The 26,727-nt window shown below is 48.9% G+C and overlaps 1 protein-coding gene across 29 annotated transcripts in view; it reads right to left on the bottom strand.

Moving 5' to 3' along the window:
- Positions 1–25,975, bottom strand: part of LOC122392332 (extended synaptotagmin-2-like) — a 50,932-nt gene extending 24,957 nt beyond the window's left edge. For 6 of the 29 annotated variants that reach the window (XM_043389216.1, XM_043387107.1, XM_043387520.1 and 3 more), the window contains exons 1-9: positions 25,680–25,721; positions 15,651–15,687; positions 10,487–10,755; positions 9,221–9,262; positions 8,974–9,114; positions 8,690–8,833; positions 8,372–8,517; positions 7,018–7,138; positions 5,424–5,594 (exon numbers count right to left, since the gene is read on the bottom strand). In XM_043389216.1, coding sequence (XP_043245151.1) covers positions 5,424–5,594; positions 7,018–7,138; positions 8,372–8,517; positions 8,690–8,833; positions 8,974–9,114; positions 9,221–9,262; positions 10,487–10,747 — 1,026 coding nt within the window. In that variant the 5' untranslated portion in view covers positions 10,748–10,755; positions 15,651–15,687; positions 25,680–25,721. Of the gene's footprint in view, positions 1–2,407; positions 2,497–2,831; positions 2,921–5,423; positions 5,595–7,017; positions 7,139–8,371; positions 8,518–8,689; positions 8,834–8,973; positions 9,115–9,220; positions 9,263–10,486; positions 10,756–15,650; positions 15,688–25,667; positions 25,771–25,930 lie in introns of those variants that run through there. The other 23 variants (XR_006258556.1, XM_043388348.1, XM_043387266.1 and 20 more) reach the window with 20 other exon arrangements.
- Between the last annotated feature and the right edge of the window lie 752 nt (positions 25,976–26,727).

Genomic DNA, 26,727 nt, shown 5'->3' with positions numbered 1-26,727 from the left:
TGGCACAAGAAAACAGCATCGTCATCGGTATTTGATAAGCAGCGCACTTGATATCAAACGGTGATCCAAAACAGCAACATTTTTTAGTTTGACCTGACCTGGAAGGTCAATGACTGAGCTGAGAAGGTAAAACTGGGTATCATTGGATTCGTCTCTTCCCAAAGCATCTTTTTGGTCTTTACCGCTAAGCTCTATCTCCAACAGGAACGAAATGGCGCGGGGGTGGCAACCCCCCCCCCCATGTGCGTTCTAGGATGGGAAAATGGCATGTGCGGGCGAGGGTTAAGAAACGTCGTCCTCTTATAAATCCGCCCTCCAGAGAAATCAGGACCCACCCGAATCTGTTAGACTAACGTGGTCTGTACTATCAGTTTAGTCCGTACCAAGTAATTTGCACACATCCCAGCATGGCCCTGCCGGTGGAGTTACTAACACCCAAACACATATCGTATCGCTGACGGCATTAACAGCACCGTCTTAACCGCCTCCACAAGCGCTATTTCTGATTAGCGGACATTCGCGACTCGGTCACCGGATATGAACTCAGGTCCCCCGGACCCAGCTCGGCCTGAGCGCCAGCGCCAGCGGACGCATGCACTGCGCCTGTTTTGGCCCACTGCCCACGCGCGCTGCTCGCGAGCCATAAACCGTCAGGGCCACGGGGTTATCGGAGCGCAACCAGATAAAGGTGTTAATGGTGCACAGCGCGCACGAAGGGAATGGTGACTGCATGGGGTGACAAAACGGTAAGCGAACTATGACACTCATCGACGCAAACTTAAGTACTCAGTCTCACACATGAATTTTCTAGCAGCAATGCTCGCCACCTCTCAACGACTAAAACGACGCTAATTAAAAAAAATGAATAAATCTAGTCTTAGGTCAGCTGGATATGGGACCGTATAGTAACAATTACCCAGGAACAATAAACTTAACTGCAGGCTGTGTCATCTTCTCGGAGCAACATTGATAACGCTAGCATCTAAAAGCCTACATACATGATGAGAGGGGCTTGCACAATAAATATCTGGTGGAAAAGCAAACCATGCATCATCTAGTCAAATATATATATATTTTTTTTTGCAATTTGATTAGTTACCGTCTGAGAGCCCACAAAGGTTAATATTTCGCCGTATTTCCCGGCCAGCAACATCAGTGTCTTGTTACGGAGCGAGCGAAGCGAGCGTAGTCTTTCCTTAGATTAACGGAAATTTCTGAGTATGAGCGGCCGGCCGGCCGGCCGGCCGGCCGGCCGGCCGTGGTCACGCTTTTGCGACGCTTATATCTCAGCAACCACTTGACCGATTTACATGCGGTAATTTTTGTAGGGTAGCTTCATTCCTTCTACCAAGTATTGGACTATTCCCGATGCATGTGGGTGACCCCTTATGCACGTGCCACGTGCAAAACGAAGAGGTGTCACTTTTGTAATTGTTGCAATATCTCGGTAACTACTTGGCCGATTGCGCTTAAAGTTGGCATGTAGGTAGGCACCCACTAGGCACTGCATATCCATGTGCCAGAGTTGGGGTGCTGCTGCACGTGCGCACGTGCAGGGGTCGTTTCCAGATCTCGAGAACGGCTGGACCGATGGCGCTCAAATTTGGTACACGGTTAGGGACCAGTTAGTAGGGTGCCGTGCACAAGTCAGTTGGAACCCATTTAGCACGTGCGCACGTGCAGGGTGCCGCTCCCAGATCTCGAGAACGGCTGGGCCGATTGTGCTCAAATTTGGCACATCGCTAGAAACCGGTCAGTAGGGTGCCGTGCACAAGTCAGTTGGAGGTACCCCCTCGAAATTTCGCACGTGCAAGACTCACCCCCTCGCTCGCTCCGTTAGTCGCCCCAAAAGGCGCTATACTGGTAAGTAACGCGTCATTCCGAACAAAAAAAAAAAAAAACCAGCAAGCATGGCAGAAAATGACCAACGGTTTGCATCGCAGTGGGTTTAAAGTCCCACAAATGTCCAAAACTACACCGAATTAATAGCGGCTCTCACTACTCAGCACTGGCCACTGGATGACGCTATCAAGGGTACGGGTAGTTGCAGTTGCACAGTGCAAATCCCACAGTAGCAAGACATGATAGGTGAACGTATGGATATCAAGACCAATATCAAGACACCAAGACAATGGATAAACACTATAAACAAAACTATGGACGCCTCCCAAACGCAGAGTTAAAGCCGTAGACATTTCATCAAGGCATGACCGATGCACCGAAACGGACAAACCCCAAATGCAAGACACCCCAACAGAAACACTAAACGCCAGCCAGACATCCCCCAGCTCCGGACGTAATAACTGCGGAAACATTACGAAGCTCCCGAGCTGCTCCGGATATGTCCGGACAACTCCGGACACCCCGAGTTCCGGACGGACACCCCGACGCCCTCTGCGGGCGTTACCTTCCCAGCGACTCGTCATCCGACGGCCCGTTGTCGTCATCAGCTACGGCGAAGTTGACGTGTGTACCGCTTACGTGCTCCATAATGATCTGCGAGGTGGATTGAGTAGCTGAGCGGGACAGACTGGTCTCGGGTGAGGTTCAGCGGAGGTAGACGGTACGGAGCAGGATCACACGTCTCGCCGCAATTCATATCGGTTGAGAGAGTGGGTTAGTTATGACATGAAGAAAAAAGAAACGGCGACACTGAGAGAAACAAGCGGACAAGCTAGAGACAGACAGCATCCAATAGTCTTTCAGAGCTAGAGACAGAGGCAGACAAAGGCGGAGAGAGAGTGAGAGTCTGCAGCTCTCAGAGTCGGCGTGCAGTCCACATCCAGAAGCTCGTGACGAGTCGCTCTGCGGCCCGGGGGGCGGGGTCTCACCTGCCCAGGTTATCATCTTTGTTGCCGGGATCATCGGAATCGGAGAGCTCCACCCACAGTCGCGGACCCACCGACTCAAGCAGGGCAAACTGACCCGGGCGCAGAGGGCAGGTCAGAGGCACGGCACGGCACGGCACGGCACGGCGGCACGGCACGGCACACGGGCGAGCCACGTGGCGCCACGTGGTAGCTCAGACAGTACAAGTACAGACAGACACGGCACACAGACACACGCGGACGGGACGCAAGAGGTGAGAAAGGTGAGGTGGTAGACATCTGAGGTCAAACGCCGTCGTTTGGTTATCAGGGATATCAGCAGTGTGCCAGATTTCTCAGATTTCGATGAAAGAGTACGCTGGGCTACTTTCATGACTATTGGAATGCTAACCAGACATTCGTAACAACAAAGTTAATATTTGACATATCAGCGACTAGGTAATCAATGAAAATATTGCAAACGTCGACGTCTCGGTTATAAATGACGTGTGATGATCTTGCATACGTAGCCGCGAAGCTTACTGGCTGCTTTGGGACTGAATAGGATGACGGACAAATGTCCGAAGTAGAGATGTCAATCGGATACCAACTTTTTGGTATACCGATACCAAACCGATACCAACTTGGTATTTGGTATTTCAATCGTAATGTGTTTGGTATTTTGTTGGTATCATAAACCCTCACAAATGTATAAGAGGCTAAGAAATCGGTAAAAAAAAAGTTGGTATTTCCCTCATTTTCCCAAGTTGGTTTGGTTTTCGTATTTTCCCGTGGCTTTGGTTGGTATTTGGTTTGGTATCGGTATTCCGATTTTCTGTAATTGACATCACTGGTCCGAAGCACACAACAGTACACTACATAGTGTGCCTCCACGACAGCACGAATTGGAACGAACATCCCCCACAACTGAGTCAGGTAGCACGGAGAGACAGCCAACTGATTGGGCAGTGGCTTCTGCCAGCACAGCAAAACATTACACACGACTGCGGTGAGATACTGAGGGCACCTACCTACATTTACACCGGATAAAATTTACAGGGGAATTGCGGCTGGCAAAATGATTATATCCCTTTGGATAACCTGTAAGGGGTGATCATGACTAGCCGAGTAGGGCGTCTTCAACTTCAACGCATGCCCTCAACGCTGAATGAATCCAATCAAAGAAAGCACCAGTTTTGCCCAAAAATAATCGCCAGTGTGTAATGAGCTTTTTGGTGAAACAAGCCTCGAATAACTTTATATATTCCCGACCGGGGCTGGGAAAATGCGTTTTATTCACCGAGGTTTTTGTGCGGAGGACCGAGTGCCGGTAGGCACGAGGTCCGTAGCAAAAAACCGAGGTGAATAAAACTGCATTTTCACAGCCCAAGGTTGGGAAGAGATTTACCACATGCCGTACTGGCGCAACAGTTAATATCATATTCATTTGATATTTTACACTTTAATCTTAATATTGTGTTAATATTATATTAATACTATGTTCATATTTTTAGTCACCGTGATTATTTGTTTGTGTTTTTCATTATTAGGCTGCGTTGAGTATGAAAGATGAAATTCATACTTCCCCCTTATTTAGGGTTTGAAAAAGCTGAGGATGAAGATGGTGAAACGCCAGAAGTTAGAATAAAGATATGGAGTCCAGCAGGAGTGAGGAAACCGTGAGGAAAACTAAAAATTGGGTGAAACGCTGAATCAAACGCGTCTTGGATCCCAGCTGGAACAATATCAAATGTTTCATTGTGGCACGCTAAGATGCTTCACGCATTTAAATTGTTCGTTTTTTGCGTGCATTATGTAGAAATAATGATTATTCCGACCATGTTCTGCAGCAATAAATACATTGGCATTGGAACGATAACCTTGTTTAGTTGAATTACGTTGACAGCAAAAGTATGTAAACACGCAGTCACTTACTTTTGCTGTTGCTGTTAGTGAACACACAATCCGTAAATATCTTCTTTGAAATTGGTTCTTCCGCTCAGAATATTCAGTAAAACTTTGTCTGGGAAAATCAAAAAGCCCTAGGGCCGAATCGTTTCCCAAATACCTTCAACATTAGCCGAGGCGGGCCGAAGCCATTTCCCAAATGCACGTGCTAATGTTAAAGGGATATCTCGGCATGTGGTAATGTCGTTTTAAAACACCTATCTCATCCGTCACGTGAGTGCAGCATTCGAAATATTGAAGAGTGTCCACTGTCCAGAGGCTGGCTCAGCAGGACCTCGGACTTGTGCTAAATGATCGGTAACCCCCAGCAAATGATCGCACACAATGATAAATGATAAATGTGACTAGTGATGAGTGTGAAATGATATTTTGACAAAACGTAACCTAATGAATCTGCCTCCGCGGGAAATGACCACTCGACGTTATCATCAAATATACCCCAAAACATTCCTAATCTCAGCCGATATAGCGTCCGCTCCCGACTCGGACGTCTCCTGTTTCTGTGCGGTTTTCTCGACCTTCGACTGAGTGCGCCGCGCCGGTCGTCAGCCACTACGCTGGCACCGTGCCAAGTATGACGTCACATGCCCCGAGGCCCAGTACCGCCCGTCCGAGTCTGCCAGTCGTCCGTCCGTCATCAGCTCTCACCTCACAGACGTAGTTCCAGACAGGATCCACAGTATCCTGGATGTACTTGGTCTTGAACTGCTTGGCGCCGATGTAGATGATGGCGTAGGGGTCGGACTTGCCCTGGCCGAAGATGTTGCGGTCCTTCTTCATCAGATCCTTGCCCTCGATGAGTCGCAGACGGAGCACGCCCTGAGTGGGGTCGGGTCAGGTCAGGTCAGGTCATGTCAGGACATGCCATGCTACTTAGACCCAGCCACCGCCCACCACTGATAAAAAGAGTGGAACTCCAGTAATTTATATCACTGGCAAATACAGTTTCACTTTTTATGTCAACCATGATTTCAAGCGCGTCACTCTGCGCCTATATGCTCGCCTATATATTCGTACTTCGTAGCGTGTAAAAATGAACTTCATGAGTGCATCACTGCAAAAATTTAAGGGGAAAAAAGAAACCACTCATTCAATGTGGGTGCGTGTGATGTGATTCAGTCCATTGCGCAATCTGCTTTTAAAATCAACCGTTAATTCAGCAAACGACTATATGTCATCAATCGTTTCGAAGCCTCTCCCAGACAGAAGCATCCTCATGTCAAGAAGCCTCCACCGTGTGGCGTGTTGCGGCCGGCGCCCGGCACCCAAACACTCGAACCAGCTGATGTCATCCCCTCCCCTCCCCCCTCCCCCACTGAATCCACAGCAGTGGGCTGGCCGGCGGGTCAGCTGATCGCATGCAAAACAGGCGTGACAGGGCATCGCTGCCACGTGCTATGCCGGCAGCTGCACCGCCGGCTAGACTGGGGCGGGGCCGATAGGTCACCAGTGGATGTCGAGGTTATGACATTGGCGTCGCATGTGAGCGACGCATTCCGTGACTGCCATCGTTAGAGTGGGAAGAGTGTGGGAGCGGTGAGGCAGAGTATCGGAGCAGCTCGACGGAGCATCAAGATCATTTCATCAAGACTGTTGTGCGTGACAGAGTATCTGAGCAGCCCGACAGAGTATCTGAGCAGCCCGACAGAGTATCAGGGCAGCCCGACAGAGTATTAGGGCAGCCCGGCAGAGTATCAGGGCAGCGCGACAGAGTGCGGGGGCGTGGCGGTGAGGCGCAGAGTATCGGAGCAGCCCGGCAGAGTGAATGGGCCGTGAGACAGAGCATAGGGACGACGCGGCAGAGTGTCGGAGCGGCCCGGCAGAGTGCGGGGGCGGGCTCGATAGCGGCGGCACGGGTCCGGTGCAGCGCGGCGTTTCCGTTTGCGACTCGCCAGTCGGGCCCATGAATCACAAACAGTGTGTGGGCGGTGCCGGGCGTGGGGTCTCGTATTCCAGACCCGACACAAAGCGGCCGATATTTAGCGCCGAGGAAAACAGGCGACACAGAGACGCCTGAAGAGATTTCACTTTAGCTACAGAACCAGAAATTCGTCACATTTCTTCGCGTCCAAAACCGCATATTTAACACACCATAGGCCCAACAATCGCCCGACCATTTAGCCATAATTCCTGGAGCTTGCCCTTGAACCAGCTGACTGACCTTGACAGCTCGCCCGAGCCGCCCGAGCCACCCGCCGGCCGGCTCCGTCCGCGGGAACGTCTCCGTTGTCTTACGTCTTACCTTTGGCTGTGAGGCGGTCACCATCTTGGTCGGCACCTGGTCCGACAGGATGATGGGCCACTTGTTGGGCAGCACCATCATGGCGGCTATCGTGTCCACGATCACATTGCGCAGGATGCCGCTGTTGGGGAGATGGAGACAGACGATCGGTTCATGTTTATTCGGTCAAGTGTATGATAGATCATTGTTTAGGTAAGTCGAGTGAGCACTTAAACTTGCTTACATTACTGCACGAGGCCAAATAATAAGAGACAATGTCAATAGGAATTGCAACTAATAAAAAAACAAAAACAAAAAACGAAATGGTTCCACTTAACATCATTCGAAAAACGGCGTCAGAAGCTAAAAGGCAGCGTACAAGTATTTCTCTGAACCGTGAAAAGAATTTCACTTCGCTGACGGACCACCCATCTCCTCATCCACCCTCCCATCGAGACGGTAGCACCGACCGACCCTCCGGTCCCTCCCTCCCTCGGGTTCCCGTTCCAGTTCTCTCCCTCCCGCCACAGCGCGGTCCCCGGAGCGGTCACAGTCACGGCCACGGTCACGGTCACAGTCACGGTCACAGCCCCGTGGGAGCCGGTCACGTCGGCACCACGTGGGTACAGGATGTCGGCCAGACGCCGGGGCATGGATCGGGGATGGGGTGTAGTTCGCGCTGGTCGGGGTGACGTGACTTGAGTGATATGGTAATGCACTAACACAATAAAACAAACAGTTGTCAGTTCTACTGTCTGTCGGAAATCTTCGACAACCATGGCAGACTGCCTGAAATGGCAGGCTGATCCTATACGGGCTGACCAAACACCGGAAAACACAGACAGGGAAGCCAACGTCCCGGCAAAATATCGACCGAGCCGTCTAGCGCAGCGCTACCGGCCTCCACACCCTTCCGCGTCGCCTGGCGCCAGTCCATAGCCGTCAAAGTTCCGTGCAACGTCCCCGCTTCGCAAGGCGTCACCACCGATTCTAGCAGAATCCACTCAAAATTTTCACATACGACCGCTACCCGATTTGTCCGGCGTCTCCCGTAACTTCCGTTTTATTCCTGTCCGGACAGTCTCCCTCTGTCCGCCTGAAATTTCCGCTTCCGTCCTGTCCGTCTTATTCCCGTCTTGTCTGGCCCATTCCCGTCCCATCCCCTTTCATCATATGTACTGCACGTCTCCCTCCCCGTCCCGCCCTGTCTCTTTTCATCTCATGCCTTTTCGTACTACCACTCGCGGTCTCCCATCCCGTCCCCCGATCTCTCATCGCTACGTCCCCCCTCTCGGACCCGCCCCAACCCTTCTCATCCTATTCTTCGTCTTCACCCTATCTCCTCCCATCCCTCCCGACGTCCCCGTTCACCCACCTGAGGCCGGGCATGTCGAGCACATCAGCCACGCCGAGCATGTTGAAGTCGATGTCCGGGTTGTTGAGGAAGAAGAGCTGCATGCCTCCGATAATGGGGATCGAGCTGATGAGCGGCTTGTACACGATACGCATTACGCCGTGAAGCTGTGGAACAGATGAAAGTGTGAGCGGTTGATCACTATACGAGTAAAATCGATAATTATGGATACATCAAGGAGTCATTTATATATAACTCAAGTCATATCCCCAACCACGCAACATCACCGACTCATTTCCATCGTCCCCTAACTATTATTCGTGCCTAAAACGCACTCACCTGAAAGTCTTTGATGCCCGCCGTCATGCGACTGAAGCTGCACTCGATGCGTGAATCGCCCGCATAAAAGATCTCCAGGTCCATGATGATCTCGGAGCGCTGAACGTTATCCGAATACACCTTCACTCCGCCAACCCGGGGCGGCTGAAAACGGTGGGCGGAGGAGGTATTCAGCGTGTGGCGGAGTTTATAGCAGTATCAGCATCAGCAGTCTGTGAATGAATCAGAAAAAAGAATGTAGACAATTTTGTGAACGAATGATGAATATACTAAAGTGTACTTACAATATCACCGAGGTATATCTTCTCGAACTTGAAGTTGTAGAGTTTGTAGCCGGACATGGTGGCCGCCAAGCTGGCTTCGAACTGCGTCTTCAACAAGTTCTTGACGTAGTCGCCCACATATGGCCACATTTGTTTCAGCATCTGTAAGAGAGCTTTGTGCCATTAACTGTTCAACTTGGTGACGATGAAGAGATGACAAAATGTGATTCGTTGTCAAATGGCTATCATAGCTGAAATGTCACCTTACCTTGTTCAGCCACTCTGCTCTTTCTACATCAGGGAAGTGAACCTGTAAATGAAAGGATAAATGTAAATAATCTTATCCCTCGCCCATGTAGGGGGGGGGGGGTTGGTGCACCCCCCCCCCTGAGGCTTTTCGGAAATAGTGCAAAAACGGCGGCGCGCAGCGCCGCCAAATTTTGGGTACCTTATGGGGCAAACCTTGCGGATCTTTTGATAAAAAATTTGACCGGGTCATGTCAGGTCACGGAGTTATGACGTCACAAAGGGAACAGCCTCCGGCCGGATTTTCACAAACTGAGTGCCAACGCCCGAGGTTTCCTGCCGGTGGTACGGACATCGGTTGATGGATCGTGATGAAACTTCCCATGCATGTTGGGGCAAGTATTGGCTATCATATGGTATAAGAAACTTGACCGGGTCAGGTTAGGTCACGGAGCTATGACGTCACAAGAGGAACAGCGTCCGGTACTATTTTTGAAAAGCGCCCGAACCACTATTTTGCTAATTCTTGTCACCTCAATGGGAATATGCAGCAATATTAGCTTCTATAGGGAGCAAATGGACCTCCCAAATCCAAAAATACAATCAGATTTCAAAATTTTAAATTTTGATTTTTCGAATTTCTGCCGCCGACTGTGACCTTGACGACTTCCGGCGCTCCCAACGCGCCATTTTTAGAGCTAGGGAAACGAAATACATACCAAACGATAGAGAATTGATCAAGGAACACGATAGTGAAGGTTTCAAGTCGATATCTCCCACCGTTTTGCCGCAATCGCCGCCGAAAGTTGAAAAAAGTCTATTTTTCCGAAAATTTGACCTTTGACCGGTCAAAAGTAGGTCAAATGTTGACCTAGGACCAAAAAATATACCACCAATCGCGAGATCTCGGCGAGAGCAATCCGTTGGTCTTTTCCGCTAAGCTCTACGACGCTCCGTTTTCAAACGCCAAGGGGGGGGGTCGCACCAACCCCCCCTGCATGGGCGAAGGTGGCAGATCGCCGTTTACGGGCGAGGGTTAAAAGCTGAATCTAACGACGGATTGCAGTTCGCATACAAACAAATAAATCAAATAGCGGTATCGAGCGAAAACAGCATGCTCATCCATCTGCACCAAACTCCCATCAAGCTGCCACTCGGTAGCTTAGGTGATAATGACCATCTTGAAACGCCTACCGCATTCCGAGAAACTAAATCATCTAATATTATTACATCAGCGCATTTTCGCAGCTTTCACCACTCCCCCCACACCTTTTCAGCCCCCACTCACCCAGGAGGGCAGGTCCTGCAGTTTGGCCAGAGTGACCTGCTCGCTGTTGAGCGCGATGGCGCGCGCCAGTTCGCGCTTGGTCTTCTTCTGGCGGCTCCACTTCTCCCTCATCACGGAGAGGATGATGCCGCCGACCAGCCAGGCGGGCGACAGCTCCAGGTAGCCGACCGCGTAGATACCCAGGATGGCGGCCGTGCGGCGCAGGAACAGCATGCCCAGGCTGCCGGAGCCGCCGGCCGCGCCTCCGTCCGCGTCACTCATGGCGCGACCTGGCGGGGGCGGCGGGAGCGCTCAGTAAGAATGCTGCGGGACTTTGGAGTGCTTGGTAATGCAAAGTTGAAAATAACGCCCTTGACTGGTCCTAGGCAGATCCAAATGATCTTATTCTCTATAAATGCACAAAGTTACTCTTTTGCCTGGAATCTTTCAAATTTTCCAAGCTATGTGATAAAAACTTTTAGGTCACTCATCCCATCAATAATCTTTTAGCAGCCACAATATGTGGATTGCGGTGCTAACTGCTAGGAATCTAGTCAGATTGTCTTCCCTAGAAGTTGGGATGAAGACCACAAAGGACAGTTTGAACACTGGGAGTGGGTACACCCTATTCGTGTTTGACTTTGGTCTCTTTCTGAGCTAGAACTTCATGGACAATAAGCTGCTTCTCTCTACAGAGGGAAGCCAATGGTGCCAAATCTAAAGATCACAGTCCTACTGGTGACCTCATACTCTCATAGTCATGTCAACAGTCAATGACCCCGCTATTAGTTTTTTTTTGGGGGGGGGGGGCAATGGCTTCTTAAGACATGATTGCAGAGCAATAACAGTAGGTAATGTCAGGGCATTTTTGGCTTTAGAATATGAATAATATTAATATGAATACGAAGAAAAAAAAACATTGAAAACCTGCACACATGACAGTACATTGATGTTGCAATTGCATAGGGCATGAATAGTCATGCCATGGGTCTTTGGTGTGATTTGCAACATGAATTTCACACCAACCTTACTTCTAACAAAATGTAGTTGCTGTTGATGACGTGACAACAATATGTAGGCATGTCAATGTTGATTAGAAAATATTCACAGTACATTTTCTATTTTTATCTATTTTTTACCTATTCTTAATGATAGAAGCCTGTCCAGGTAAGTTGGCTAGGTATGTTGACAACAATTTTTCTTTTTTTTTAACTAAAACTATCTATCTATTATTTACCCCTCGACGGTACAATGGGTTGTTGGATGGGTTGTTGGGGGGGGGGGGTTGTTGCAACCGATTTTTAGCGGTAATACCGAGGGGCACCCATTAACCCTCGCCGGCACGGGGGGTTGATGCAACCCCCCCCCCAAGGTTTTTCGCAAATAACTCGCGTAAAAAGCGGCCGATCGCGACGAAACTTTCAGTACCCTCGCATTGATCAATTTTACACCTATCCTGCAAATTTCATGACCCTGACCCAAATGACCTTTGACCTACCTGTGACCTACTTTTCGAGACCATGTTTTGGCCGGAATCGCGAATCGGCGCGTGTCATCTCCCATCAGCCGCACAATTACAGTTTTTTTTTTGTGGTTTCAAGCATTCAAACATGTTATTTGATGTTGCCTCCCTGCAATAGGGGGTGAGCCAAGGTCACCTGAGTCAGGTCAGGTCATTGACCTTTGATGACCTCGGTCCAACTTTTCCAGATTTACAAATTTCTAGGCCAGTTCTTGGAGCTGAATTAGAATTTAGCAACCATTTGAACATTTACGAAGTAGTTATACAAAGGACAGTTCGAACACCTGGTGCCTGACACCGACTGAGTCGAGTCTGAACAGAACACATGAGTTTGATGAGAGCGGGACCTCCAGGCTTTAGTGCCTTTACATATCCCAATCACTTTAACCCGGCAGGCGGTGGGCCTACCAGCCACCTTCCGCGCGGGGGGGGGGGCATTTTTTTGCCCCCCCCCCGTATCTCCGAAACTACTGGACGGATCCGGAAAATTCAAACGGCGTTCGATAGCCCTGTCAAATTTGTCGAGGGAAACCAAATTTCATTGACCTCGGGGTCACCGATGACGTCACAGGTCAGGTCAAAGATAAAATGTTTCACCGTTCAAGGGGCTTCTAGGGAAAGCGCTATAACACCGAGTAAAACGCATTTTGTCGAAAATCAGCGATAAGGCGTCAGTTGTCTAGTACATATGTTGCTATTAGAGGTCACTGGTCATACCAGGTCAGGTCACAGGTCAGGTCACCAAAGGTCACCATTCACCAAGGGTCACCACATGAGCCCAACTTTACTAAGGTTATGTGATGCATGTTTTATGGCCAGTTTTTCATTTCCAACTCAATGGTGTTGGTTATAAGACCATCAGGTACGGTTTAGGTCACTTTCTGGTGGACGTCAGGTCAAGGTCAGGTAAAAAAAGGTCAAATTTCAAAGTTGATATTTTTGCATAAAATGGGTATCGATTCGATGCAGCTCGTCACGGGGAGTCTAATGGTGGTCTTTGTTTTGCGCTACGAAGTCTATAATTGCTAAAAATTGAGTTTGAAAATTTGACGTCATCAATTTTGAACAGTTTTTTCGCTATAACTTGGCCAAAAAAAGAGGTATCGATCTCAAATTTGGTATGTAGATAAAAGGCGGTAGGGACTATCACATATATTCCGGTTTTTTTCGAAATTCAAAAAACTTTTTGGATTTTTTGGCTATTATATTCAAAAAATCTATTTTTTTATTTTTGGGGGTCAAAATCCATAAAAATTCGAAAAACCGATATAGCAGTTTTGTAGCCCTCTTGATTCCACACCTTTTATGTCTGAAACATTTTTCTGTATCTCTAAAGCTGTAGGCCTGACAGCTCTTCCCGCGAAACCTTTTTTTTTGGGTAGAAAATGGTAAAAATGACGTCACTCTGACGTCATTAGCGGCCAACCTATCATAGCCTTTGGAGAAATTTTTGGTTACCATGTGCGCTAGCTGCTCCCGGGAGGGTACTGAAAGTTTGGTGACGATCGGCGCAGCGGTTCTCGAGATATATTAAAAAAACTAAAGGGGGGCAAAAAAATGCCCCCCCCCCCCACCGCCTGGAAGGTTAAGGTTGGTATTTGGTAAGGTTATAGTGCTTTCGCAACATGTTACGAAGCTGTCAGAGGCGGTCAACACATACTACCAATAGGTACCTGACATTACCAATACTGGTTGACCTGACCTGACCTAAATGCTTAAAGAAATCATCCGTGATCAAAATCATCCGTGCTCAAAACTAGCATGATGTTTATGATCAGCACCCTGATAAAAACCCCGTGGCAGTCACAATATACTGTGTTCTAACAAGTCCAGATTTTCCTGACTCTTGGGTCATTGACCTGACCTGGAAGGTAAACTGATGACCTACCTACGACCTTAACCCGCGCCGGGACGGGGGGGGGGGTGTTTTAACACCCCCTGCGGTTTTTGGCACACCTGTTCGTGCATCTTTTCCGCACATGTTGTGAAAATTTCAGACCCAGGTCGCCTTAGGTCAGGTCACCAGGTCACGCCAATTGACCTCACCTCAGAAAAAAATAAGAATGCTCGTCATAGCTACACCGATTGATCGATTGCCTTCAAACTTTCAGGGATTGATTAGAGCAACATTATCAATAAAATGTATATCTCGGAATTTTGATATCGGTGAGGGTGACCTAAGGTCAGGTCAATTTTGCGGCCTCTCCATTACCTATAAGTAAATGGGAGAAAATTGAAAAGCGTCTGTTTTGCACGAACGCTATTCTAGACACTCTCAAACATCGAGATGTAGGCAAAATTGACACACTGAACCGGAAAATGGCAACTGTGACCCTTCGTTATGTCCCCGAGGTCATCTCAGCTCACGAACAGAATCTAGCAGCTTTTCGCTAATAACTTCTGATAGAGTCGTGCTAGAGCGCTTAAAACGCCCTAGATGTATTCGGCTCGACGTTGCGGATCGACTGATATGCAACATGACCTTTTCCGGTCAGGTCATGACCTTGACCTGAGGTCAAATTTTCAAGTTGACCTTTCAACAAATTATAGTTCATTCGACGCGTCTCGACGAGAGGAACACGATGCTGGCAAAAGTAATGTCATGGCTCTTTTGAGTCAAAAGTTATTGCCGAAAAAAACGCTTTTCGTAAAAACAGCTATTTTGGGAGTTTTTGCCCTCTGGAGGCTAAACTGTTGACCTGAGGTCAAATTTGAGAATATTACTCAGAAAGGTCTGTAAAAGGGCTATCAAATGCACTTTTCTGCGGCGCTGTAGCTCTATCGGTTCCCGAGATAGCCGTTGGCAGTTTCCAAAATGTTGAAATAGTCAACATTTTACCTTTGGTGACCTCTGGTGACCTGACCTTTGACCTGATCCAAAAAATGACAGAAGTGTTTTCATCCTTATTTTGGACCTTTGTTCGATTGCCGCTTACCGCGTGTCGCTACGTGGCCCAGGAGCAGAGTTGGAAGGGGGGTGTTCAGACACCCCCCGGCCCGGCACGGAATCTCAGAGCACCGGCCCGGCGCGGGTTAAAATGAGGTATCTTATCGCTTCCTCTTCCTCTTGTCACAGGCAAAACGTTCCTTTTTCCACGAAGCTCTAGCTCGCCTCAATCAGGGGCCAATCGTGGGTGCCGGGTGGGTACCACTACCAACCCCCTTGGGCCGTCGAAGGATGCAAAATGGCCTGTGCCAGCAAGGGTTATACTAGCCCCTCGGCCTCATGTTTGGTGATATAACACAGATACTTTGTAAGGACATATCAGCAAGCCAGTAGCGGCGGAACACCTTCAATTAAGGGGGGCACTGCTGATTGCTGACTTTTGGTCCCATTCTATCCATGCAATGCCCATTAGGGCTAATGTTTAAATGTCAAAATCAAAGGGGGCATGATGCCCCACTCCCCAGTTCCCTCCCCGTTCCGCCACCTATGCAACAAGCCACAAGATCATTGCCAGTACAGTAGCAATGCTGCAAGTAGGTATTTGAGAAAGCTCATAAAAATGTCTGCATTTTATTACAAAATTAATGTTTATAATGTCAAACTCAACTGAACTCAACTGAAACTGTTAACAACTGACTACTCATACTGAGCTGTGAATCACAATCTCGAATCAAATATCCCCAATTTACGGGATGAAGTATTTGAATTCAACCTACCTTAGGTGTTTAACAATGAGGAGGCCTCGAAATCCTATGTAACGGAAGTTAGCAGGGATTCAGCAGGGGTTCAGCAGGGATTCAGCAGGGATCGACGGCCCCTACGATTTCGCTGAATTTTGGTGGAGAGGTACAGAATGGTGTCCTCTATCGAAAATCCTGGTGCCAAAATGCGGGGAATCCATCAGGGGGGCCACAAATCCCAAAAAACAGTATGCCCTCAGGGCACAATCGACGAACTTTGAAAACCCTACTTCTAGCCGTCAAAACAGCTAAAAATGCACGTCATTCGAAAGAGGACAAAATTTTACGTACAACGGTACCAAATTTAGGGGGCTAGCGCCCCCCTGAACCGAACAAAACAGCTTCAAATATATGGGCCCGGGAGTATGCCATCGGGGCATAAATAAACGTTTTCAACAATTTCAGGCCTATAACATCGACAAAATCCAGCAATATGCACATCATTGGAAAGAGCGTAATTTCCCAAACAAAAAACCCAAGTAACATTTTTCGATGGGGCCCACCTGGGGCCCACAGGACCCAATTGAAATTTGGGGCCCAATGGGGCGGCCCCTACGATTTTCTTCAAAATTGGCACAGACACTCTCCTGGGCCCCCTCTTTAATCCGGCTGAAGAAACATACCGGGGAATCCAAAGGAAGGGGCCCAAAGAGGGCCCCAAAGAGGCCCTTTCTAAGTATTGCCCCTAATTTCGCGACCAACCCCGGCAATATGCAAATCATTGGAAAGAGCATAATTTCCCAAACAAAAAACCCAAGTAACATTTTTCGATGGGGCCCACCTGGGGCCCACAGGACCCAATTGAAATTTGGGGCCCAATGGGGCGGCCCCTACGATTTTCTTCAAAATCGGCACAGACACTCTCCTGGGCCCCCTCTTTAATCCGGCTGAAGAAACATACCGGGGAATCCAAAGGAAGGGGCCCAAAGAGGGCCCCAAAGAGGCCCTTTCAAGTATTGCCCCTAATTTCGCGACCAACCCCGGCAATATGCACATCGTTGGAAAGAGCGTAATTTCCCAAACAAAAAACCCAAGTAACATTTTTCGATGGGGCCTACCTGGGGCCCACAGGACCCAATTGAAATTTGGGGCCCAATGGGGCGGCCCCTACGATTTTCTTCAAAATTGGCACAGACACTCTCCTGGGCCCCCTCTTCAATCTGGCTGAAGAAACCTACCGGGGAATCCAAAGGAAGGGGCCCAAAGAGGGCCCCAAAGAGGCCCTTTCTCAGTATTGCCCCTAATTTCGCGACCAACCCCGGCAATATGCACATCATTGGAAAGAGCGTAGTTTCCCAAACAAAAAACCCAAGTAACATTTTTCGATGGGGCCCACCTGGGGCCCACAGGACCCAATTGAAATTTGGGGCCCAATGGGGCGGCCCCTACGATTTTCTTCAAAATTGGCACAGACACTCTCCTGGGCCCCCTCTTTAATCTGGCTGAAGAAACCTACCGGGGAATCCAAAGGAAGGGCCCAAAGAGGGCCCCAAAGAGGCCGTTTCTAAGTATTGCCCCTAATTTCGCGACCAACCCCGGCAATATGCACATCATTGGAAAGAGCGTAATTTCCCAAACAAAAAACCCAAGTAACATTTTTCGATGGGGCCCACCTGGGGCCCACAGGACCCAATTGAAATTTGGGGCCCAATGGGGCGGCCCCTACGATTTTCTTCAAAATTGGCACAGACACTCTCCTGGGCCCCCTCTTTAATCTGGCTGAAGAAACCTACCGGGGAATCCAAAGGAAGGGGCCCAAAGAGGGCCCCAAAGAGGTCCTTTCTAAGTATTGCCCCTAATTTCGCGACCAACCCCGGCAATATGCACATCATTGGAAAGAGCGTAATTTCCCAAACAAAAAACCCAAGTAACATTTTTCGATGGGGCCCACCTGGGGCCCACAGGACGCAATTGAAATTTGGGGCCCAATGGGGCGGCCCCTACGATTTTCTTCAAAATTGGCACAGACACTCTCCTGGGCCCCCTCTTCAATCTGGCTGAAGAAACCTACCGGGGAATCCAAAGGAAGGGGCCCAAAGAGGGCCCCAAAGAGGCCCTTTCTAAGTATTGCCCCTAATTTCGCGACCAACCCCGGCAATATGCACATCATTGGACAGAGCGTAATTTCCCAAACAAAAAACCCAAGTAACATTTTTCGATGGGGCCCACCTGTGGCCCACAGGACCCAATTGAAATTTGGGGCCCAATGGGGCGGCCCCTACGATTTTCTTCAAAATTGGCACAGACACTCTCCTGGGCCCTCTCTTTAATCTGGCTGAAGAAACCTACCGGGGAATCCAAAGGAAGGGGCCCAAAGAGGGCCCCAAAGAGGCCCTTTCTAAGTATTGCCCCTAATTTCGCGACCAACCCCGGCAATATGCACATCATTGGAAAGAGCGTAATTTCCCAAACAAAAAACCCAAGTAACATTTTTCGATGGGGCCCCCCTGGGGCCCACAGGACCCAATTGAAATTTGGGGCCCAATGGGGCGGCCCCTACGATTTTCTTCAAAATTGGCACAGACACTCTCCTGGGCCCCCTCTTCAATCTGGCTGAAGAAACCTACCGGGGAATCCAAAGGAAGGGGCCCAAAGAGGGCCCCAAAGAGGCCCTTTCTTAGTATTGCCCCTAATTTCTCGACCGACCCCGGCAATATGCACATCATTGGAAAGAGCGTAATTTCCCAAACAAAAAACCCAAGTAACATTTTTCGATGGGGCCCACCTGCGGCCCACAGGACCCAATTGAAATTTGGGGCCCAATGGGGCGGCCCCTACGATTTTCTTCAAAATTGGCACAGACACTCTCCTGGGCCCCCTCTTCAATCTGGCTGAAGAAACCTACCGGGGAATCCAAAGGAAGGGGCCCAAAGAGGGCCCCAAAGAGGCCCTTTCTAAGTATTGCCCCTAATTTCGCGACCAACCCCGGCAATATGCACATCATTGGAAAGAGCGTAATTTCCCAAACAAAAAACCCAAGTAACATTTTTCGATGCGGCCCACCTGGGGCCCACAGGACCCAATTGAAATTTGGGGCCCAATGGGGCGGCCCCTACGATTTTCTTCAAAATTGGCAGACACTCTCCTGGGCCCCCTCTTCAATCTGGCTGAAGAAACCTACCGGGGAATCCAAAGGAAGGGGCCCAAAGAGGGCCCCAAAGAGGCCCTTTCTAAGTATTGCCCCTAATTTCGCGACCGACCCCGGCAATATGCACATCATTGGAAAGAGCGTAATTTCCCAAACAAAAAACCCAAGTAACATTTTTCGATGGGGCCCACCTGGGGCCCACAGGACCCAATTGAAATTTGGGGCCCAATGGGGCGGCCCCTACGATTTTCTTCAAAATTGGCAGAGACACTCTCCTGGGCCCCCTCTTCAATCTGGCTGAAGAAACCTACCGGGGAATCCAAAGGAAGGGGCCCAAAGAGGGCCCCAAAGAGGCCCTTTCTAAGTATTGCCCCTAATTTCGCTACCAACCCCGGCAATATGCACATCATTGGAAAGAGCGTAATTTCCCAAACAAAAAACCCAAGTAACATTTTTCGATGGGGCCCACCTGGGGCCCACAGGACCCAATTGAAATTTGGGGCCCAATGGGGCGGCCCCTACGATTTTCTTCAAAATTGGCACAGACACTCTCCTGGGCCCCCTCTTCAATCTGGCTGAAGAAACCTACCGGGGAATCCAAAGGAAGGGGCCCAAAGAGGGCCCCAAAGAGGGGCAATACTTAGAAAGGGCCTCTTTGGGGCCCTCTTTGGGCCCCTTTCTTTGGATTCCCCGGTAGGTTTCTTCAGCCAGATTGAAGAGGGGGCCCAGGAGAGTGTCTGTGCCAATTTTGAAGAAAATCGTAGGGGCCGCCCCATTGGGCCCCAAATTTCAATTGGATCCTGTGGGCCCCAGGTGGGCCCCATCGAAAAATGTTACTTGGGTTTTTTGTTTGGGAAATTACGCTCTTTCCAATGATGTGCATATTGCCGGGGTTGGTCGCGAAATTAGGGGCAATACTTAGAAAGGGCCTCTTTGGGGCCCTCTTTGGGCCCCTTCCTTTGGATTCCCCGGTAGGTTTCTTCAGCCGGATTAAAGAGGGGGCCCAGGAGAGTGTCTGTGCCAATTTTGAAGAAAATCGTAAGGGCCGCCCCATTGGGCCCCAAATTTCAATTGGATCCTGTGGGCCCCAGGTGGGCCCCATCGAAAAATGTTACTTGGGTTTTTTGTTTGGGAAATTACGCTCTTTCCAATGATGTGCATATTGCCGGGGTTGGTCGCGAAATTAGGGGCAATACTTAGAAAGGGCCTCTTTGGGGCCCTCTTTGGGCCCCTTCCTTTGGATTCCCCGGTAGGTTTCTTCAGCCAGATTACAGAGGGGGCCCAGGAGAGTGTCTGTGCCAATTTTGAAGAAAATCGTAGGGGCCGCCCCATTGGGCCCCAAATTTCAATTGGGTCCTGTGGGCCCCAGGTGGGCCCCATCGAAAAACGTTACTTGGGTTTTTTGTTTGGGAAATTACGCCCTTTCCAATGATGTGCATATTGCCGGGGTTGGTCGCGAAATTAGGGGCAATACTTAGAAAGGGCCTCTTTGGGGCCCTCTTTGGGCCCCTTTCTTTGGATTCCCCGGTAGGTTTCTTCAGCCAGATTGAAGGGGGGGGGGCCCAGGAGAGTGTCTGTGCCAATTTTGAAGAAAATCGTAGGGGCCGCCCCATTGGGCCCAAAATTTCAATTGGATCCTGTGGGCCCCAGGTGGGCCCCATCGAAAAATGTTACTTGGGTTTTTTGTTTGGGAAATTACGCTCTTTCCAATGATTTGCATATTGCCGGGGTTGGTCGCGAAATTAGGGGCAATACTTAGAAAGGGCCTCTTTGGGGCCCTCTTTGGGCCCCTTCCTTTGGATTCCCCGGTAAGTTTCTTCAGCCAGATTAAAGAGGGGGCCCAGGAGAGTGTCTGTGCCAATTTTGAAGAAAATCGTAGGGGCTGCCTAATTGGGCTCCAAATTTCAATTGGGCCCTGTGGGCCCCAGGTGGGCCCCATCGAAAAATGTTACTTGGGTTTTTTGTTTGGAAAATTACGCTCTTTCCAATGATGTGCATATTGCCGGGGTTGGTCGCGAAATTAGGGGCAATACTTAGAAAGGGCCTCTTTGGGGCCCTCTTTGGGCCCCTTCCTTTGGATTCCCCGGTAGGTTTCTTCAGCCGGATTAGAGGGGGCCCAGGAGAGTGTCTGTGCCAATTTTGAAGAAAATCGTAGGGGCCGCCCCATTGGGCCCCAAATTTCAATGGACGCCATTTAATTGCGTCCCAGAAAAGCTATTTCTGGCACCTAAAAGCTGACTCGCCCCAAAATTGGTCCTCAGCACCTATTTGGTGGATACCAGCACCAATCATGGAAAATGACCTTAATTAGCTGTTTCTGGCACCTATTCAACGGTACGCCTTACTCTTTTTTCTGAATCTGGCACCTAAATGCTGAACGTAGCACCAATCTAGTAGAAAAATGAACTACTGGCTGGTAGAATCATGTTGTTCTGGTATAATGACCCCTGGAGTCTAGCCTAAAGGTTGCCAGTGCAGCTACACTCTAAGACAGCCCCGTAGTGATCTCAGCATTGTATGTGACGTTTAAGTAAGCAAATAATATTGATTTGTTTGAAAAAACAATGTCATTTAAATATTTAAAAGTATTTATTTGTAATGCTTAAAGGGAAACATTTTTGTGAGTAATTGTCTCGATTTTGACCATTAAAACGGGTATTGTATTTTTTGATGTCATCAAATAGCTCCAAAAAAGAAATGTAATGTTTTCATTCCGTTCAAGGCCGCTGAAGAAACGCGGGATCTTGCGTGGGACATTGTCCGTTGTTTGCCGCGTCTTTATATCTATGTTTGCCGCGCACAGTTGTGCCGTGGTTGTGCCTTTTTCATCCGTTTCTTATGCTTATGTCATATGTGTGCATGAAGCTTTGATTTTGTTTTTGGTTATTGTGTGGCCGGTCAGTCAAACGCCCCTGTAGAAACCGGATGCTGCGTTTGATCGAGATGGAGTCAGACGATGATTGCAGAAAGCTAATAATATTGAAAAGAGGGCCGGTTGCGTGGCATGTCTGTTCAGAGTTGACATTTTGCTTTACTCCAGTTTATGACCTGAGAGCCTGGCTGGAAGTGACGGATCCAAACTTTTCACGTTAAAATGGCTGAGGGTGCAATAATCTCTAGTCTCTACATAGCGGGCTGGTATAGGAGCGTCTTGCTATGCTGCACCATAGCTGGCTAGTGATTCTCTTTTGGCTAGAAATGGCATTAATCATTATCTCCACTGGCGAAAATGGCACTTGACATCACCGAATGCAACGTTCATGTTGTTAGGATACATAAAATCAGGAAGCTTACGCGAATTAGGTAGGCAAACGTGGAATAAAATAGGTGCTGTATGTTTTGGTTTTGGCGCTGAATCAGCAAACAGCAAATACGGAGTTCAACTAGACGATCTGGCAACTTTAGGCTGTGTGGAAGCAATTAGGTGCCAGATTCAGATATTAGGGTCGAATAAGCATTTTGGGGCTGATCAGCAATTAGGTGCCAGAAACAGCTTTTTAGGGACCAGAAACAAATATTCCCCAATTTCAATTGGGTCCTGTGGGCCCCAGGTGGGCCCAATCGAAAAATGTTACTTGGGTTTTTTGTTTGGGAAACTACGCTCTTTCCAATGATGTGCATATTGCCGGGGTTGGTCGCGAAATTAGGTTCAATACTTAGAAAGGGCCTCTTTGGGGCCCTCTTTGGGCCCCTTCCTTTGGATTCCTTGGTAGGTTTCTTCAGCCAGATTGAAGAGGGGGCCCAGGAGAGTGTCTGTGCCAATTTTGAAGAAAATCGTAGGGGCCGCCCCATTGGGCCCCAAATTTCAATTGGGTCCTGTGGGCCCCAGGTGGGCCCCATCGAAAAATGTTACTTGGGTTTTTTGTTTGGGAAATTACGCTCTTTCCAATGATCTGCATATTGCTGGGGTTGGTCGCGAAATTAGGGGCAATACTTAGAAAGGGCCACTTTGGGGCCCTCTTTGGGCCCCTTCCTTTGGATTCCCCGGTAGGTTTCTTCAGCCAGATTGAAGAGGGGGCCCAGGAGAGTGTCTGTGCCAATTTTGAAGAAAATCGTAGGGGCTGCCTTATTGGGCCCCAAATTTCAATTGGGTCCTGTGGGCCCCAGGTGGGCCCCATCGAAAAATGTTACTTGGGTTTTTTGTTTGGGAAATTACGCCCTTTCCAATGATGTGCATATTGCCGGGGTTGGTCGCGAAATTAGGGGCAATACTTAGAAAGGGCCTCTTTGGGGCCCTCTTTGGGCCCCTTCCTTTGGATTCCCCGGTAGGTTTCTTCAGCCAGATTGAAGAGGGGGCCCAGGAGAGTGTCTGTGCCAATTTTGAAGAAAATCGTAGGGGCCGCCCCATTGGGCCCCAAATTTCAATTGGGTCCTGTGGGCCTCAGGTGGGCCCCATCGAAAAATGTTACTTGGGTTTTTTGTTTGGGAAATTACGCTCTTTCCAATGATGTGCATATTGCCGGGGTTGGTCGCGAAATTAGGGGCAATACTTAGAAAGGGCCTCTTTGGGGCCCTCTTTGGGCCCCTTCCTTTGGATTCCCCGGTAGGTTTCTTCAGCCAGATTAAAGAGGGGGCCCAGGAGAGTGTCTGTGCCAATTTTGAAGAAAATCGTAGGGGCCGCCCTATTGGGCCCCAAATTTCAATTGGGTCCTGTGGGCCCCAGGTGGGCCCCATCGAAAAATGTTACTTGGGTTTTTTGTTTGGGAAATTACGCTCTTTCCAATGATGTGCATATTGCCGGGGTTGGTCGCGAAATTAGGGGCAATACTTAGAAAGGGCCTCTTTGGGGCCCTCTTTGGGCCCCTTCCTTTGGATTCCCCGGTAGGTTTCTTCAGACAGATTAAAGAGGGGGCCCAGGCGAGTGTCTGTGCCAATTTTGAAGAAAATCGTAGGGGCCGCCCCATTGGGCCCCAAATTTCAATTGGGTCCTGTGGGCCCCAGGTGGGCCCCATCGAAAAATGTTACTTGGGTTTTTTGTTTGGGAAATTACGTTCTTTCCAATGATGTGCCTATTGCCGGGGTTGGTCGCGAAATTAGGGGCAATACTTAGAAAGGGCCTCTTTGGGGCCCTCTTTGGGCCCCTTCCTTTGGATTCCCCGGTAGGTTTCTTCAGCCAGATTGAAGAGGGGGCCCAGGAGAGTGTCTGTGCCAATTTTGAAGAAAATCGTAGGGGCCGCCCTATTGGGCTCCAAATTTCAATTGGGTCCTGTGGGCCCCAGGTGGGCCCCATCGAAAAATGTTACTTGGGTTTTTTGTTTGGGAAATTACGCTCTTTCCAATGATGTGCATATTGCCGGGGTTGGTCGCGAAATTAGGGGCAATACTTAGAAAGGGCCTCTTTGGGCCCCTTCCTTTGGATTCCCCGGTAGGTTTCTTCAGCCGGATTAAAGAGGGGGCCCAGGAGAGTGTCTGTGCCAATTTTGAAGAAAATTGTAGGGGCCGCCCCATTGGGCCCCAAATTTCAATTGGGTCCTGTGGGCCCCAGGTGGGCCCCATCGAAAAATGTTACTTGGGTTTTTTGTTTGGGAAATTACGCTCTTTCCAATGATGTGCATATTGCTGGATTTTGTCGATGTTATAGGCCTGAAATTGTTGAAAACAATTATTTATGCCCCGAGGGCATACTCCCGGGCCCATATATTTGAAGCTGTTTTGTTCGGTTCAGGGGGGCGCTAGCCCCCTAAATTTGGTACCGTTGTACGTAAAATTTTGTCCTCTTTCGAATGACGTGCATTTTTAGCTGTTTTGACGGCTAGAAGTAGGGTTTTCAAAGTTCGTCGATTGTGCCCTGAGGGCATACTGTTTTTTGGGATTTGTGGCCCCCCTGACCCGACTGGAAAAAATGCACGCTTTCGTCGAGAACTCGAGCGTAGTTGGGCGTTTGCGCCGAAATTTTTCGGCGTACTTCGGCGTAAATCGACGGCTTGCGCCGAAATTTTCGGCGTACTTCGGCGTAAATCGACGGTTTTCTCTATCCCTCTATCGCAAACGGCTCCGGAGCAGTCGCGAAAAACCCGTCAGGGGGTGGCACCAACCCCCCTCGGCCGGCGAGGGTTAAATGTCTTCGGGAGTTAAACATCTTAAATATCACTTATCTTGTCTCGTGTTCGTCTCAGGGTATTTAAGTCATGTTCAGTGAACCTGATTGCGACTCTCCCACGGCGGGACAGTTCACCGATCGAGTGAGGTTATGGATTGTCGGATCCCCTAGTTCAGATAACGTATGCTATCGTTTGCGTATTGACCATTGTGATTCCTGTATTTCCGGCGTGTGGTTTGCGAGCGGACGCTGGCAATCGGTCCCGCGTGGCCTGGTATCTGCCCGATCCCATCGACCGTGCTTGCACCACGCCTGTTGAAGGCCCCGTCAGGCGTCAGTCACCGGCTGGGCACATACTGCTGATCAGAGCCGGGCAACAAAATAAAGGTTACGTTATGGAACATGCCAGTGAGTTTGTGAGTCAGGAGATTTTGTGATAGCGAACGGAACGCTGGTGCTCGGTCCCGCATGGCCTGCTGATGTCTATTGTCTGCCCGATCCCGTCGACCGTGCCAACAACCGTCTGTAGACAGTAGTCACTGGAAGACAGCCACACACACACGCCAGCCCCCCCTCCCCCTCGACGAAAAGTGCGTGGCTACAGCCTGCAGCCATCAGTAAGCCTTGAAAAATTTCGGCGCATGAAGCATGGCTTGGTAAAATAATTTCGGCGCATAAACCCTTGCGCCGAGCCGAGAACTTCAGCGTAGTGGAGGCATTTTTTCCAGTCGGGCCCCCTGATGGATTCCCCGCATTTTGGCACTAGGATTTTCGATAGAGGACACCATTCTGCACCTCTCCACCAAAATTCAGCGAAATCGTAGGGGCCGTCGATCCCTGCTGAATCCCTGCTAACTTCCGTTACATCGAAATCCTTAAACTTGTCTAGAAAATGCGAATCACAGACTGACACGGCGCGCGCGCGGCAACGCCCCCACCAGCCCCCACAGAGAAAAAATGTCAACATCGTCAAGCTGTCTTTAAAACACTAGAAAGTTATTTTTTTAGTCGATTCTAGATTTGTGACGTCTTTCATTAATAAAGGGACCCTCCCACCTTAACATTAGATTTGAGTTGAGATAGCCAAATTGGTGGCCATGGCCTGAAAATACCGGTTTGGGCACTCACAACATCGAAAACTGCTTTCATTCGGAGATATCGAATTTCAAACTTGCAGTTTTCGGATTCTAAGGGGCTAATGCATTGGTATGCCCCCTTAGAATTTGTGACGTCAGCGGAGATCTAACGATTTTAAATCTTTTACTAAAACGTTTGGTAGCACGCGGTGGTATATGCTGCTTTGCGCGCAACAAATGCCGCACTTTCAAATAAAGTCGCTAGGAACAGCGGAGATCCCAAAAAGTAGACAAAAGTAAAAGTCTAATATCTTGAAAACCGGTGAATATTTTTCGATGAAATTTGGTAGATATTCGTTTTTGCTCTTTCTGAACCGAGCGACATCAATTTCATGCCAATTCATTAACTTTTTTGAAGGTGGGAGGGTCCCTTTAAGTTGCTAAAATAACCAAAGCAATAGAGTTCAGTGCCAAAGCAACAATATTGGTTGAAATATGATTGTTTTTCTTATCTTTCTAAAATCATTACGTTGATATATCACTTAAATGTGATGTTCATAACATTGAATTCGTTTTTTTTTCTTTACAGAAAATATTCATCATTTTTTGTGACGTCATATTTTTATGATTGACACAGAAAGAAGATTTTTGCAATTTTGAGCGAAAATAATTAAAATTAAATGAGGAAGGGGTGAGACTAAATGCTTACTTCGAAATCTAAGCTGCGTTGCGGCATTGGCGGTTATGTGCGGCGTGTATGCCGCATGATTAGTAAGCGGCGACCACTAAATTAAAAATTCAATAGCTTCGACCTGTTTTCAATGGATAACACTGCATACCAAAAATGTC

The sequence above is a fragment of the Amphibalanus amphitrite genome, unplaced genomic scaffold (assembly GCF_019059575.1).
Source record: "Amphibalanus amphitrite isolate SeventyFive unplaced genomic scaffold, NRLGWU_Aamphi_draft 000003F_arrow, whole genome shotgun sequence".
Lineage (NCBI taxonomy): Eukaryota > Metazoa > Arthropoda > Thecostraca > Balanomorpha > Balanidae > Amphibalanus > Amphibalanus amphitrite.
Note: the sequence above shows the minus strand (reverse complement) of the source record. Positions and strands in the feature narration are given on the sequence as shown.